Consider the following 14,030-nt stretch of genomic DNA (forward strand, 5'->3'; position numbering starts at 1 on the left):
TTCCAAAATACGGCCAGTATTCCATCTTTTCACATATGAATGTGTTATAACTGACAGAGTGACTCATTTAATCCTTTGGTCCTGAAGAATGCCTGAGAACTCCATGGGAGTCTGAGATAGGCAGAAACATGTTAACCTCTGAGGAGGTATATTTGTTTTGAAAAATCCGGTCCGGAGCTTTTTAACTCTATCCAGAGACACTATAGAACAAAAATGTTGGTGCCCACGAGATAGTTTTAACTTTCACAAATTCACTGCACTCTGTCTCTCACTCACTAATACTCACCTTGGGGCGTCCCCTTGTCATTAAAACACATCCGCTTCTCCTCACTCATTTCTCCAAGTGGGGAGTTGTAGCCCACATCAGGGACCTTGTGGGCCCGATGAGTGGAGGGGGCCAAATGAGGAAGCATGTCACCTTTGAGTGGGTGAGGGTTCTCGTCCATTAAAAGAAATATCTCTCACATTCTCAGCACTCTATTTTCAAATTTGCATAGAACATATCTTTAGTGAGTTATCAGTTTGGCAGAGGCAGAGATATGTTCAGTGTATACTCTCGTAGATCCTTGGTGTGATATTATAACATTACGGGAAGGTGTACTTGGGATAACCTGACTGGCGGCCACTCCAGTTGCATGAGGCCCGAAGACACACACTAGGGAGCTGGGAGTACACTAAAGATTGTCAGCATGGCCTCCTTGAAGGCCGCAATTTGCTAAGGGGCTGAAGATGACTTGAGAAAATTGGGACGTGTCGAAACCAGCTGAGAAAACTGTTCAGAGGTTACCACCTTTGAGTGTATTAGGGTGCATCGATCACAACTTCCAGTTGTGGCTAGTGCCGGGGAACAAAGCAACAGCTTGTGTGGGTCAGTGACAGACAAATGCTTCCTGTAGTTTTGAGCATTGCTTGAATCTGGACCTCTGGGGTGGGAACATTGTTCCCTAGCACACAGTGAAGAGGTTTTTTGGGGAAGTTTTCATTAGAGCCACAAAGATGGGAGTGGAGCTCCAGAGCTGCTGCGGAAGGAAAGAATGAAAACTGTGCTTTTATGCAGCTCCACTTGGAGTTCTTGCCGGTATGGAGTCAGCGCAGAACACACAATGCCACCTACCGGCACGCAGAAGCTTTGCTGAACATTTCTCCGGGTCTAGTTTGCCACCTCTGGGAGGTCTTCTGACATTGAGGAATCTGTGGCAGAAGACTATCAGAAATTTAGACATTCAGTAGGTTGGTAATACAGGTCTCACATGCCTTCCATGGGGTGAAATCCACAGAAAAGCCCTCCCTCCAGGTTTTTAACACACAAGAATGGTTTGGTAACAGCATTGATGAGGTAAAGAGTCTAATTTCTCAGAATAAGTATGGGAAGACAAAGCTGTTCTGAAGAAAAATATAGTTAAAGAGTCAGTGAATAAACAAACCGTTTGTGATTTTGAAAGCAACATTTTAATGACAATCAACCATCAACAGCTGGAATCCCATTGCAGTTGGGGCTGCTGGACATGCAGCATCGCAGGACAGCCCCAGAAAGGCATCGGGACACTGTCGAAAGAGACCCCGAAGAGATCTCCACCCCAAAAAGAAGAACGGAATCCATTGTCGCCCTCTACACAGAAGGAGGCCCTTCTGCGATAACACTTCTTAGAGCATGTGCATCTGGAGACTTGGTGGGCACAATTCAGTCAGATTTCGTAAGTCATTCCTGTTGGGAACCGGCTTATGTGGTGGATGAACGACTGAGTTAAAGAGATTACACAGCCCCAGTCCGATGTATGGGACATCTTTCGAACATAGGGCACTACAATTTTCTTTTGTCAACAATCCTCTTTCCACAAGGCAATGCCAGCAAGCCAGCCTGTGTGTACTTCTGTGCCGACACTCCAATGTTCCTCCAGGGCAAACATGGAACCAGCGCAAGAAATCAAAAGTGGAATGGGGACGAAGGTGCGTAATACAACTGCATCGATACGGATTCCATCAGCAGCCCGAAAAGAGGGATAGCTTCCCAAAAGCACCTTCAGCATTTATCCATAGTGTGCGTGGCCACTTATGTTCACCCATACCGTCTTTATTACAACATACAACCCAGAGTCCAATGTCTTGAGGTGAGTTAGTCAATATTTTTTTTTATTTTTTACTTACATTGTTTCTTTAAAAAAAAGTTCAGGTTAAAAATAAAGTCCCAGAATGACAATGTGTCATCAAAAGAATGTGGCAGCACTGATAAGTTGGTTCAGAGCCAAAAAGCCCTCCAGTCTCCCACCCGCTACTAGTCGCCACAACCTCTAACCTGGCCCCTCCGCTTCCCGGTTGGAAGCGAGATGTGGAAGACTCCTTCCACGTTCTTTGGAAAAGTGCCGCTGTCCATGCTCCTCGTCTTCCTCCTCCTCTGCGGAGCGCCGTTGGTTGAGGTGCCAGATGCGGAGACTTCTACCTCTTCCGGCAGTCGGACAGTCTTTAATAAATCACCTCGTACACAGTGGCCTTTTTGTCACCAGACCCAGTCACGATGAACTGGTCATCGGGGGAAATATCACAGCTCAGGACAGACGAGGACTCCTTCGACTGCAAAAGAAGAAGCCAAAACTGGGGGTCAAAGGAAAGCACCAGCATCTTTTGGTAGCACCAGCATCCTGAACATCAACATGGACCTTAGAAAGTTACCATTGCTATAGTTGCCCAAGATGAGCTATACACCCACTTACAACTTTAGTCTCTAAAGAGGTACTGAAGTCCTTGCCGGTTTAAAGCTGGGTGACAGACATCTGGGTGTTGGACAGATCAACGTGAGAATGTGTCAGGGCTTAGATCTGCGGGAGTAGAGCTGGTCGCCCCATGAGCATACGCTGCCCGCAATGCACTCCCAGTAACGTACACCCCTTGCTTATACTCATAAGACAGCCCGGTTTCCCCCAAACTCTTATTCCCATCACCCCACGACACCCATCTGCAAGTTTTTCTGAGTGCATGGAGGTGCTTCCTACTGTGGCTACAGAAGGGCTTCTAGATATGTAGCTGGCTCTGAAGAGGATGTTGGTCAGAATGTTGTGAGCATTATAGAGCCTGGACGCACTCTCTCAGATGAGGCTAGTTCTTGTGGAGTAAGTCACTCTGTACTCTCGCGGATGTCTTACCTGGAATATGCTGGCCCCGTAGGGAGTCCTCCAGGCGTTCAGCAGGTTGTCCTTTCCAGTGCTCACAAACCATTTACCTACAGGTAGAAATGAATTAAGCTCAGGGTCTTGAGAACTGCAGTGCAACATCCACTCGAAAACAAATTCTACATCAGGAAGATCATATGCAGGCAATTCATCTGCCTCTGCCAGGGGGAGGCACGAAGGCTTCTGTGACCATCTGTGGACCCCTCCCTCTGGCAAGGACCCAGGCTTAAAGCCTTCTAGCAAAGATCTACCACCCATGCAAAGGTATCCTGCTCAGATACACCTGGAAGAACACCAACTGCTGCCCATCCCATCCCACCGCAACACCCAAGCGCTGCTCCAAAGCCCACCAAGACCCCTGGCTTTGAAGGTCCCACAGGCTCAGTCACTCAAGCCCTCCCAACCTCAGGGGGATAAGCTTCTTCAAGATGAACTGACCTTGAGGACAGAAATACTGCCCCCTACCAAAGGTGGTTACGGACATGATGATCTATTCCTAAAGTACAGCCTTGAAATGTAGAGTCATGGCCTCCTCATGTAAATATTCTATTTAATGGACAGGAGTCGCCATCGACCTGTAGGTCCAACAAACGGCACACAGCCATTGACGGCCCGGGATGGGTCTGAGGAGCCTTCGCTGTGTGCACACAACATAGGAAGCCAAGACCGGGCAGCACACAACATAGGAAGCCAAGACCGGTCAGCCACAACATAGGAAGCCAAGACCGGGCAGCACACAACATAGGAAGCCACGACCGGGCAGCCACAACATAGGAAGCCAAGACCGGGCAGCACACAACATAGGAAGCCAAGACCGGGCAGCACACAACATAGGAAGCCAAGACCAGGCAGCACACAACATAGGAAGCCAAGACCGGGCAGCCACAACACAGGAAGTCAAGACCTGGCAGCACACAACATAGGAAGCCAAGACGGGGCAGCACACAACATAGGAAGATAGGAAGCCAAGACGGGGCAGCACAAAGGAAATATTTGCCATTGTACAGAGTTTACTCCATCCCAGTGCAGAGCGGATGGATTTACCTGTCTCGGCAGAGTGGTGTGAAAAATTGTCAGATTTTTTTATTGATAAAATCCAGGCAAACAGGATTCTTTAGGATCGGATTGCACAGGGTAGGCCGAAGTTTACATCTCGAGCCTGCCAGTTCCCTCTCTGCCCACTTCTCTACTGATGGCTTTTCTGCGGATTACCTTGAAGGACTCTCCATCTATCCTTCTAGCCCTCAAATCTGGATCTCCTTCTGAGCCGTGTCCTGCTAGGCTGCTTGCTGAGGTCGCTGAGGTAGTTAATCCGGAGGTGAATGCTATTATAAATCTATCACTTCAGACCGGTATTGTACCTAAGGTATGGAAGGAGGCTAAACTTGTATATCTCTTCTGAAGAAGCATTCCTTAGACCCAGACATACTTAGTAGCTATCGCATAATTTCTCTTCTTCCGGCGGTGGGCAAGATATGTGAGAAAGCAGTCTTTAGGCAGCTATCCACTTTTGCTGAGTCGTCGGGCGCTCTCCATCCGGCTCAATCCGGATTTAGGGCATCCTATAGCACCGAGACCGCCCTTGTGGAAATATCAGAAGCCATAAGGGAGTGTTTGGACGGGGGCAGCAGAGCGGCCCTGATTTTATTGGACCTATCTGCCGCCTTCGACACGGTCCCTCATCAACAACTTCTCTCTAGGCTCTCTCACATTGGCGTGTCTGGTCGGGCTTGGAAGTAGCTTGAATCCTTCCTGGATGACCGTACACAGCAGGTCTGGATGCCACCTTTTTCCTTTACCCCCCGGAAAGTGGCTACTGGTGTTCCGCAGGGCTCAACTTTGAGCTCCCTGCTTTTTAACATTTATGGTACACCCCTGATCTTCCTTGCAGAGGAGCTGGGTGCAAAAGTCATAGCATATACGGATGACACTCAGCTCCTCTTTACCTGGAAGGAAGGTGAGGTGTCCCCCACAGCAGCCCAGCGTTTCCTTGCGGCTGTCTTCGGATGGCTGGCCCAGGCACAGCTGAAGTGTAATGAGGGTAAGTCGGAGGTTCTTCTCTATGGCTCCTTCCCTCCGTTCTTTAGAGAGACTTTGTGGTCCCCAGAGTAACCCCAGCCTCTGTCATCTGGCAACCCTGCAAAAAATTTGGGGATCTGGTTTGGGGAAGAGCTCAGATTTATTGCTCAGATAAAGCGACTGGCGGGGGTGTGCTTCCGTATCCTAAAATCTCTTAGGAAGTTCTTCCCTCTGATACCTAGATCTGCGAGGGAAATGGTGACTCGGGCACTCATCTTGTCCGGTATTGATTATGCCAATGGTCTATATATTGGACTCCCAGGGTATCAGTCAAAGAAAGTACAAATAATTCAGAATGCGGCTGCCAGGGTTTTGCTGCAAATCCCAGGGCGTGCAAGCATGAAACAGCATTTACGAGACTTGCATTGGCTGCCTGTGGTCCATCAAATCCCGTTGAAGGCCCTTACGCTGGCTCATAGAGCCCTGCATGGTTTAGGCTCGGTTTATCTCCAGAGGCGATTTTCCTTCTACGCTCCTCGTAGAAATCTCCGCTCTACCACCCAGCGCCTGACTACCGTTCCCCGCTTTCGCAGGGTTCGGCTAGGGGGCAGCTCCCTCTCTGTTAAGACTGCGGAGGCCTGGAATTCCCTTCCTCTGAGGCTGCGCAACATCCAGGACACCATGCTATTTAAGAAACAGCTGCAGACCTTCCTTTTTAACCAACCCACCTAAAATAGCTGCTTTGCTGTTATGGTTCACCACCGTGCCGGGACACTCTTGAGTATCCGTGCGCGATATAAATGTGTAATAACATAACACAACATAGGAAGCCAAGACGGGGCAGCACACAACATAGGAACCAAGACGGGGGAAGCACACAACATAGGAAGCCAAGACGGGGCAGCACACAACATAGGAAGCCAAGACGGGGCAGCACACAACATAGGAAGCCAAGACGGGGCAGCACACAACATAGGAAGCCAAGACGGGGCAGCACACAACATAGGAAGCCAAGACGGGGCAGCACACAACATAGGAAGCCAAGACGGGGCAGCACACAACATAGGAAGCCAAGACGGGGCAGCACACAACATAGGAAGCCAAGACGGGGCAGCACACAACATAGGAAGCCAAGACCAGGCAGCACACAACATAGGAAGCCAAGACCAGGCAGCACACAACAAAGGAAGACAAGACAGGGCAGCACACAACAAAGGAAGCCAAGACCAGGCAGCACACAACATAGGAAGCCAAGACCGGGCAGCACACAACAAAGGAAGCCAAGACAGGGCAGCACACAACAAAGGAAGACAAGACCAGGCAGCACACAACATAGGAAGCCAAGACCAGGCAGCACACAACATAGGACGACAAGACCGGTCAGCCACAACATAGGAAGCCAAGACCAGGCAGCACACAACATAGGAAGCCAAGACGGGGCAGCACACAACATAGGAAGCCAAGACGGGGCAGCACACAACATAGGAAGCCAAGACGGGGCAGCACACAACATAGGAAGCCAAGACAGGGCAGCACACAACATAGGAAGCCAAGACCAGGCAGCACACAACATAGGAAGCCAAGACGGGGCAGCACACAACATAGGAAGCCAAGACGGGGCAGCACACAACATAGGAAGCCAAGACGGGGCAGCACACAACATAGGAAGCCAAGACGGGGCAGCACACAACATAGGAAGCCAAGACGGGGCAGCACACAACATAGGAAGCCAAGGCCGGGCAGCACACAACATAGGAAGCCAAGGCCGGGCAGCACACAACATAGGAAGCCAAGACCAGGCAGCACACAACAAAGGAAGACAAGACAGGGCAGCACACAACAAAGGAAGACAAGACAGGGCAGCACACAACATAGGAAGCCAAGACCGGGCAGCACACAACATAGGAAGCCAAGACCAGGCAGCACACAACATAGGACGACAAGACAGGGCAGCACACAACATAGGAAGCCAAGACCGGGCAGCACACAACATAGGACGACAAGACGAGCAGCAAAAAACATATCTTACCACAGGAGGCGAACTGCAGCGAGAGGACGCAGCTCTCGTGCAGGTGCAGCTGGTACTTGTCGGGCTTAGAAACGTGCAGGACCTCCACGTTGCTGCTCTCCATGCCGACCGCCAGCCACTCCCCTGTCGGGCAGTAACCGAGGGAGAAGATCTACGTAGATGAAAAAAGAGACTTGATGATCTGTCCAATAAGTCAGAACAAATTACCTTATGGTAAACATTTTTTATATCCACAATCCCAAAGGCAAGGAACACTATCTCAAAGCCAATCCCTGGTCGCCCTCCTGGAGGAGGCACATTTTACTCCTAGAGAACTGTCCAACATCGGTGGAAGGACTCAAGGCAACATTTTTCTTTTAACGAAACGTCACCCATTTCTGTTGCATTTCCTCTTTTTGGAGTCTTTTTTCTGCTTTATGAAATTTTCACACAAAAAAGGAAAGTTACTTACCTGTAACAATTTTGCAGACATATATTCTACATTCCCACACAGAGCCTCATCCTGCCATCTAGTACGAACTCTTGGAAAAGCGTCTTGCTGATTAGAATTGCGCTCTTTGAGTGTCAAATGCAGAGATACAACTGTGCCCACACTGGAGATGAGGTCTATGGATCATTTGAGAAACTAAATCAAACACCCGCTACCTGGGCTGTTTCCTGCTCTCTCCCCTTCGAGGGGGTGTGGGTAGCTGGACTGCCTCTAGAGGGAGGCTGGGGTGCTGGTGCAGAAAGGGAGAGAAAAGTAGAAAGTGAAGTAAGCAAGCAAGGCATTTTCCAAGGCTCTGCAAAGGCTCCCTTTCCTGGAGGTACTGGCGGTGTGGTATTGGTATTGGTGGTGGTGGCGGTACTGATGAGGGTTGCTGTAGAAGACGGATACAAATGCCTTCAATATACAATCAATGAATAAGAAGTAACTAAATGCAACAAAAGTGTGATACTTGAATGCACTTTTCTTGGTGTAAAACATCCTTCATGCTTCGCAGTGCACGCGCTCCATGGGAGGAGGAATCACACAACAAAATGTTAACAGCAGGACAGAGAAACAGTCCTGGGCCTGATCTAAGACACGACTGGCAATGTCTCAAGCCATTGCCTGCAAGAGCTGATCCAATAGGTGAAGAGGCTGACCCAAGCCCCAGGTGTCACTGTAAACAGTAAATGTGGCAGACAGCTTCCCTGTTAGGCCAGACCTAAGACTGGGCTGCAGGTGGACATCTTTTCGAAGTACCCATGCTGAGCGTTACGCAGTACAAGCTTCGATTAGAGTTCGTGCCTGCACTGCAGACAGTACTATTTTTTGTTTCAGGTACACAAATCCATCCTGCAACAGGTGCACATAGTAAGGGCGCATGAGATAGACGGTCTAGCCTTGCTCCACTTGGAAAGAAGTGGAGCCCAAAGTGAGGAGCTGCATTTCAATAAGCAACACAAGTTAAAAGAGCCATAGACAAAAAATCCAATTCAAAGAAAAATTATATATCAACTTAAATCCTTGAAGCTAAAGTAACTCCTAGAGAAACTTGCAGCCAAGGTCAAATTCTTATGATACAACATGTATCCCCAGAAAAAACAGCAACAGGACATCCAGAGTGCACGATGCAAGGGCCAAGTTAGTAAAATATTGAGAGTTGATAATGGTGAGCAGCACACATGCGAGCGGTCTGGTCACAAGAGTGCCGTGGGCGTAGAGATGGAGATGGTGTCCACCGCGTAGACCTCCACGCTCTGAGCGGACACTAGTGATCCCATTCGATCTGTACAGGCCTAGTAGTGGCACTAGAATGGCTCGCTACGCCCTTCCCTGCACAGGCGTGCGCACAAAGCCTTTCCTTAATGGTGCACTAGAGAAGGCGGGGCCTGCTGGGGTGGACTGGAACAAGGGTGCTGCAGCAAGTTTCTGCTAACACACCCACAAAAGAGTGAAAGGGAAGAAATGCGTTACTTACCTGTAACAGCAGTTATCCAGTATTGGTGTCTTTCATAGATTCACATGCCTGAATCATTCCCCGTCGCTGAGACGGGAGCCTCCGGTACATAAAAAAGTAATGTCCTAAGGACATACATAGAGAATATAGGCCTAAGGGCCTCCCCTTTTGGGGCCTTTCCACGTCCTTATGTAAAAGGACCGAACTCTCATCGTTAGCCAATCAGCTCCGACCTCCTTCTAGAACCTTCCCGGGAGGAGCCTCCGTCCCTCAGATTTTCGTACGCACCCAGCTAGGGTGTCGCAATGTAGACATAGAGGTACGTGAGTCCTTACCGGGGAGGCGGGAGGGTTGCATGTGAATCTATGAAAGACACCAATACTGGATAACTGCTGTTACAGGTAAGTAACGCATTTCTTATCCAGTATTTGGGTGTCTTTCATAGATTCACATGCCTGAATCAGAGTAGCCAGCAGTTATACATGCATAGTGGTAAAGCACATTCTCACATCTAGCAGGCCTGCATAGATTACAGACAACATGAGAGAAACATGGTAATATACAGTCATGCATATAGCAGAGAAAACCATGAGGAATGTGCATACCTGGATGGCGGGACGAGGTAAGGCTCACCTTATTGGAAGAGATGGCGCAGCACCGCTTGTCCCACTGCAGCGTCCTTCTGCAGTTCGATGTCCAGGCAGTAGTGCTTGGAAAAGGTATGCGGGGACTTCCATGTCGCCGCTCGGCAGATGTCCAGGATCGTCACTCCAGCGAAGAGCGCTGCTGACGTTGACATCGCTCTGGTCGAGTGGGCAGCCACTCGGTCTGTCAAAGGCCGTCCGGCCTGATCATGGCAGAAAGCAATTGCTGAAGAAATCCAGCGTGAGATGCTCTGTTTTGTCAAGGGCAGCCCCATTCTCGGGTTGCTGTAGGCTACAAAGAGTTGAGAAGACTTCCTGACGTCTTTGGTCCTGTCCAAGTAGAATTTGAGACACCTTTTAATGTCCAGGGAATGCAGCGCCCTTTCCGCTGCCGTGGAAGGGTCCGGAAAGAACGACTTGAGGACAATTGGTTCGTTCAGATGAAAGTCTGACGGCACTTTCGGAATGAATTTAGGGTTGGGCCTGAGTACCACTCGGTCGTGCCTGAATTGGAGATACGGTTCCTGAATGGACAGCGCCTGAAGTTCGCTGACCCTTCTGGCCGACGTCAGGGCTAGCAGGAGAGCCGTTTTCCAGGAAAGATGCTTGAGCGATGCCCGGTGTATGGGCTCGAATGGGTGTTTCATCAATTGGTTTAGCACCAAGTTCAACTGCCAGGTTGGAGGAACTTTCCGAGGCCTCGGAAAGGATCTGTAAAGGCCTTTTAGAAATTGTTTCACCAGTCGACTGGACCAGAGGGAGGGTCCCGATGGGGTCCTGGTGAACCTAGAAATCGCAGCCAGATGAACCTTAATGGAGGCGTGAGCCAGTCCCGATTGAGCCAGGTGCAGTAGGTATGGTAGCAGCTGTACTGGGGTGACCCGGAGCGGGTGTAAGTCGTGTTCCGAACACCACACGCAGAACCTCTTCCACTTCAGCGAGTAGGTCTTGGTCGTGCTGCTCGCTCTCGCCTTGGCCAGTACTGCCCTGCAGTCCTGCGGTATGTCTAGCTCCCCGAACTCAAGGTGCTCAGGAGCCAAGCCGATAAGTTGAGCGAACGGAGGTTCGGGTGGTGTACCTGGCCTCCGGACATTGTCAAGAGGTTCGGGAGTTGTCGCAGGTGAATCGGGGGCCTGGTGGATAGGCGAAGAAGATCCGAGAACCAATGTTGTCTCGGCCAGTACGGAGCAATCAGTATCAGCGTGCACGGTTCCGTCCTCATCTTCCGGAGGAGCCTCGGTATCATCGGGAACGGCGGAAAAGCGTACGCAAACACGCTGGACCAGCCGATGGAAAAAGCATTTCCCAGCGACCCCCGTTGGGGATGCCAGCTTGCGTAGCTTCGGCATTTGGTGTTCTCCGCCGTCGCGAAGAGATCGATCCTCGGGGTGCCCCATTGTGAGAAGACGTGGGCCACCGTGTCGCCGTTGAGCTCCCATTCGTGGGAGAGAGAGGTCTGCCTGCTGAGGGCGTCCGCGATAGTGTTCTCCTTCCCTGGAACGTACTCCGCCTTGAGGGAGAGGCCGTGCGCCACCAACCAGTTCCAGATTTTTTGCGATTCTCGTGAGAGAGAGAGAGATCGCGTTCCCCCTTGTTTGTTCAGGTAGTGCATCGTCGTGGTGTTGTCTGTTTTGACGAGCACAGGGGAAGAGCCGATGCGTGGCAGGAAGGCCTGTAGAGCCAGGTACACTGCCCTCAGTTCCAGGAGGTTGATGTGTAGTTGTGTTTCCTGGGCGTCCCATTTGCCGCTGACTCGAAGGTCTAACAGTACTGCGCCCCAGCCTTCCAGTGAGGCATCGGTCGTGATGACCAGTGGTGCCGGCGGCAGGAGGAACGGCAATCCGGCCGTCAGGTGAGTCCTGTTTCTCCACCACAGCAGGGCCTTTATGATGGCCGGCGTGATTGTGAGAATGTCGTCGAATGAGCCTGAACACTGTTTCCATTGTCTCGCCAACGCTTCCTGTAGGGGGCGCATGCGGAGCCTGCAGTGCGGTACGAGGAGAATGCATGAAGACATCATCCCTAGCAAGGAGGTGAACGTCCGGACCTTGATGCGAGGCTTCTTGGCCACCGCCGTGGCCAGAGACAGTACTTTGCAGATCCTGTCCTCTGAGGGGAAAGCCTTCGCATGCTCCGTGTCCAGGGTTGCCCCTAGGAAGGTGATCCTCGTTGACGGAGTAGTGCATGATTTTTTGAGGTTGATCGTCAGACCCAGCTGTTGGAAAAGAGCGCTGCAGGCGTTGAAGGAAGCCAGCGCGTCCTCCGGGGAAGGAGCCTTCACCAGCCAGTCGTCCAGGTAGGGGAACACCTGGTGACCCCTTTGTCGCAGGAAGGCAGCCACGGGCGCCAAGCACTTTGTGAAGATACGTGGGGCAGATTTGAGGCCAAACGGCAAGACCTTGAACTGGTAATGTCTGCCCGCTATTTCGAACCTTAGGTATTTCCTGTGCCTGACGAGGATGGGGACATGGTAGTAGGCGTCCTGTAAGTCTAGGGAGACCATCGAGTCGCCTCTTTCCAGTGCACCCAGGATCTCCTGGATTGTGACCATCCGGAAGGATTGACTCCGTAGGAAGGCGTTGAGCGCCCGGAGGTCTAAGATCGGCCTCCACTTGTCCCCTTTCTGTTGGACCAGGAAGAAGTGGGAATAAAAACCCTTCCCTTTCTGGGAGTCCGGGACCTTTTCGATGGCTCCTTTGACCAACATGGCAGCGACTTCCTGGAGAAGGAGGTGCAGGTGTCTGTGAGTACGCTTCAGTGGAGGGGTGTTGGGAGGGGTGTTGACCAGTTCGAGGGAATGTCCAAATTGAATTATTTGTAGTACCCACCGATCCGTAGTGATTTTTCGCCAATTGTGGAGGAAGTGGGTCAGTTTTCCCCCAATTCGAAAGGATTGAGACGGTGGTGGGACTGGCTGGAGTAAGTGGTCACTGGCGGCCGCCAGCGCCCTTCTTGGCGGATTTGCCTCTGAAGGACGATCTCCCATAGGATGACTGTCGGGACTGTTGTTTCTGCTGGGGTTGGTTCCTGTTGCCATAGGAATAGGACGACCGATTTTGGTAGGAACCTCTGTAGGAGTACTGACCTCTGGAGCGGCCTCCCCGAAAGGATTGGTTCCGGGACTGGAGGGAGCCCAGAGCCCTCGCCGTGTCGGTGTCCTTTTTGATGGCCTGGAGTGCCTCGTCTATCTTCTCCCCAAAGAGGAATTGCCCATCGAACGGCATATCCAGCACCTTAGATTGGACCTCCTGCCGAAAAGACGTCGCCTTGAGCCAGCCCTGGCGGCGGAGCACGGCAGCCCCTGCCAACTGGCGGAATCCCGTCATGGCTGCGTCGATGGCGCAGTCGATAATTTCAGCCGCGGAGTTTTGTCCTTCCGCCAGAAGAGCTTTCACCTCGTCCTGGACCGTGGCCGGCAGGCCTTGCAGGTAGGGAGCTATGTCTTCCCATAGCTGGCGGTTGTATCGGCCCAGGAGGGCGATGGAGTTTGCCACCTTGATGGACATGGCGGATGTGGTGGAGAACCTCTTGCCTATGGTGTCCAGCTTCCTTCCTTCCTTGTCCGGGGGCGCGGACAGCGGCGAGGAGGGGTTTCGGGATTGTTTTTGGGCCGCCTGAGTGACAACCGAGTCCGGTTTGGGGTGGCCGGTCAGGCAGGCAGGTGCGGAGTTCGGGGCCTTATATTTTTTGTCTAGGCGCGGAACCACCGCCGGCACCGAGGCAGGCGTGAGCATCAGCTTCTTGCCCTGTTCCCATAGAAAGTCTATCAGAGGAATAGACTTGGTCGATTTCTGTGTGTGCTCCTTGAAATCATGGAGGAAGCATTCCGTTTCCGCGGATTCCACCGCCATGTGAAACCTCCTTGCAGCTCTGTCCACCAGTTTGTGGAAACCTCCCACGTCCGCTGCTTCAGAGTGGCGTGGTCTCGGGGATGCCGGGGCAGACGAATGGTGTGATGACGCAGCATCGGCATCGTCGTCTCTGTGGTCCGAGGCGACGTCTTGCACCTCGCCTTCCTCTAAGTCCGTGTCATCCTCCTCGCTTTCCGATGAATCCTCCGCCTGTGTTTGCGGTCGGAGTTGGCTCCGAGGACGGGCCGGGGGAGCGGAAGGGTGCGAGGCCGACGGTTGCGCTTGGGTGACCGGAACCTGGGCACCGCTGTCTGCGTCCGGGAACCTTCGTTTATAGTCCTGCACCAGGGATTTCAAATCGTTGACCAGAGACAGTGGCAAACAGATCATCGGGGTTT

General features: G+C 51.6%; 1 protein-coding gene across 4 annotated transcripts in view; it reads right to left on the reverse strand.

The window, feature by feature from the left end:
• Positions 1-1,426: 1,426 nt before the first annotated feature.
• Positions 1,427-14,030, reverse strand: part of LOC147673082 (transducin-like enhancer protein 1) — a 190,306-nt gene continuing 177,702 nt past the window's right edge. For all 4 annotated transcript variants that reach the window (XM_086946771.1, XM_086946770.1, XM_086946769.1 and 1 more), the window contains exons 19-21: positions 7,213-7,363; positions 3,138-3,214; positions 1,427-2,568 (exon numbers count right to left, since the gene is read on the reverse strand). In XM_086946771.1, coding sequence (XP_086802897.1) covers positions 2,461-2,568; positions 3,138-3,214; positions 7,213-7,363 — 336 coding nt within the window. In that variant the 3' untranslated portion in view covers positions 1,427-2,460. The remainder of the gene's footprint in view (positions 2,569-3,137; positions 3,215-7,212; positions 7,364-14,030) is intronic.

This window comes from Lissotriton vulgaris, chromosome 12 (assembly GCF_964263255.1).
Source record: "Lissotriton vulgaris chromosome 12, aLisVul1.2, whole genome shotgun sequence".
Lineage (NCBI taxonomy): Eukaryota > Metazoa > Chordata > Amphibia > Caudata > Salamandridae > Lissotriton > Lissotriton vulgaris.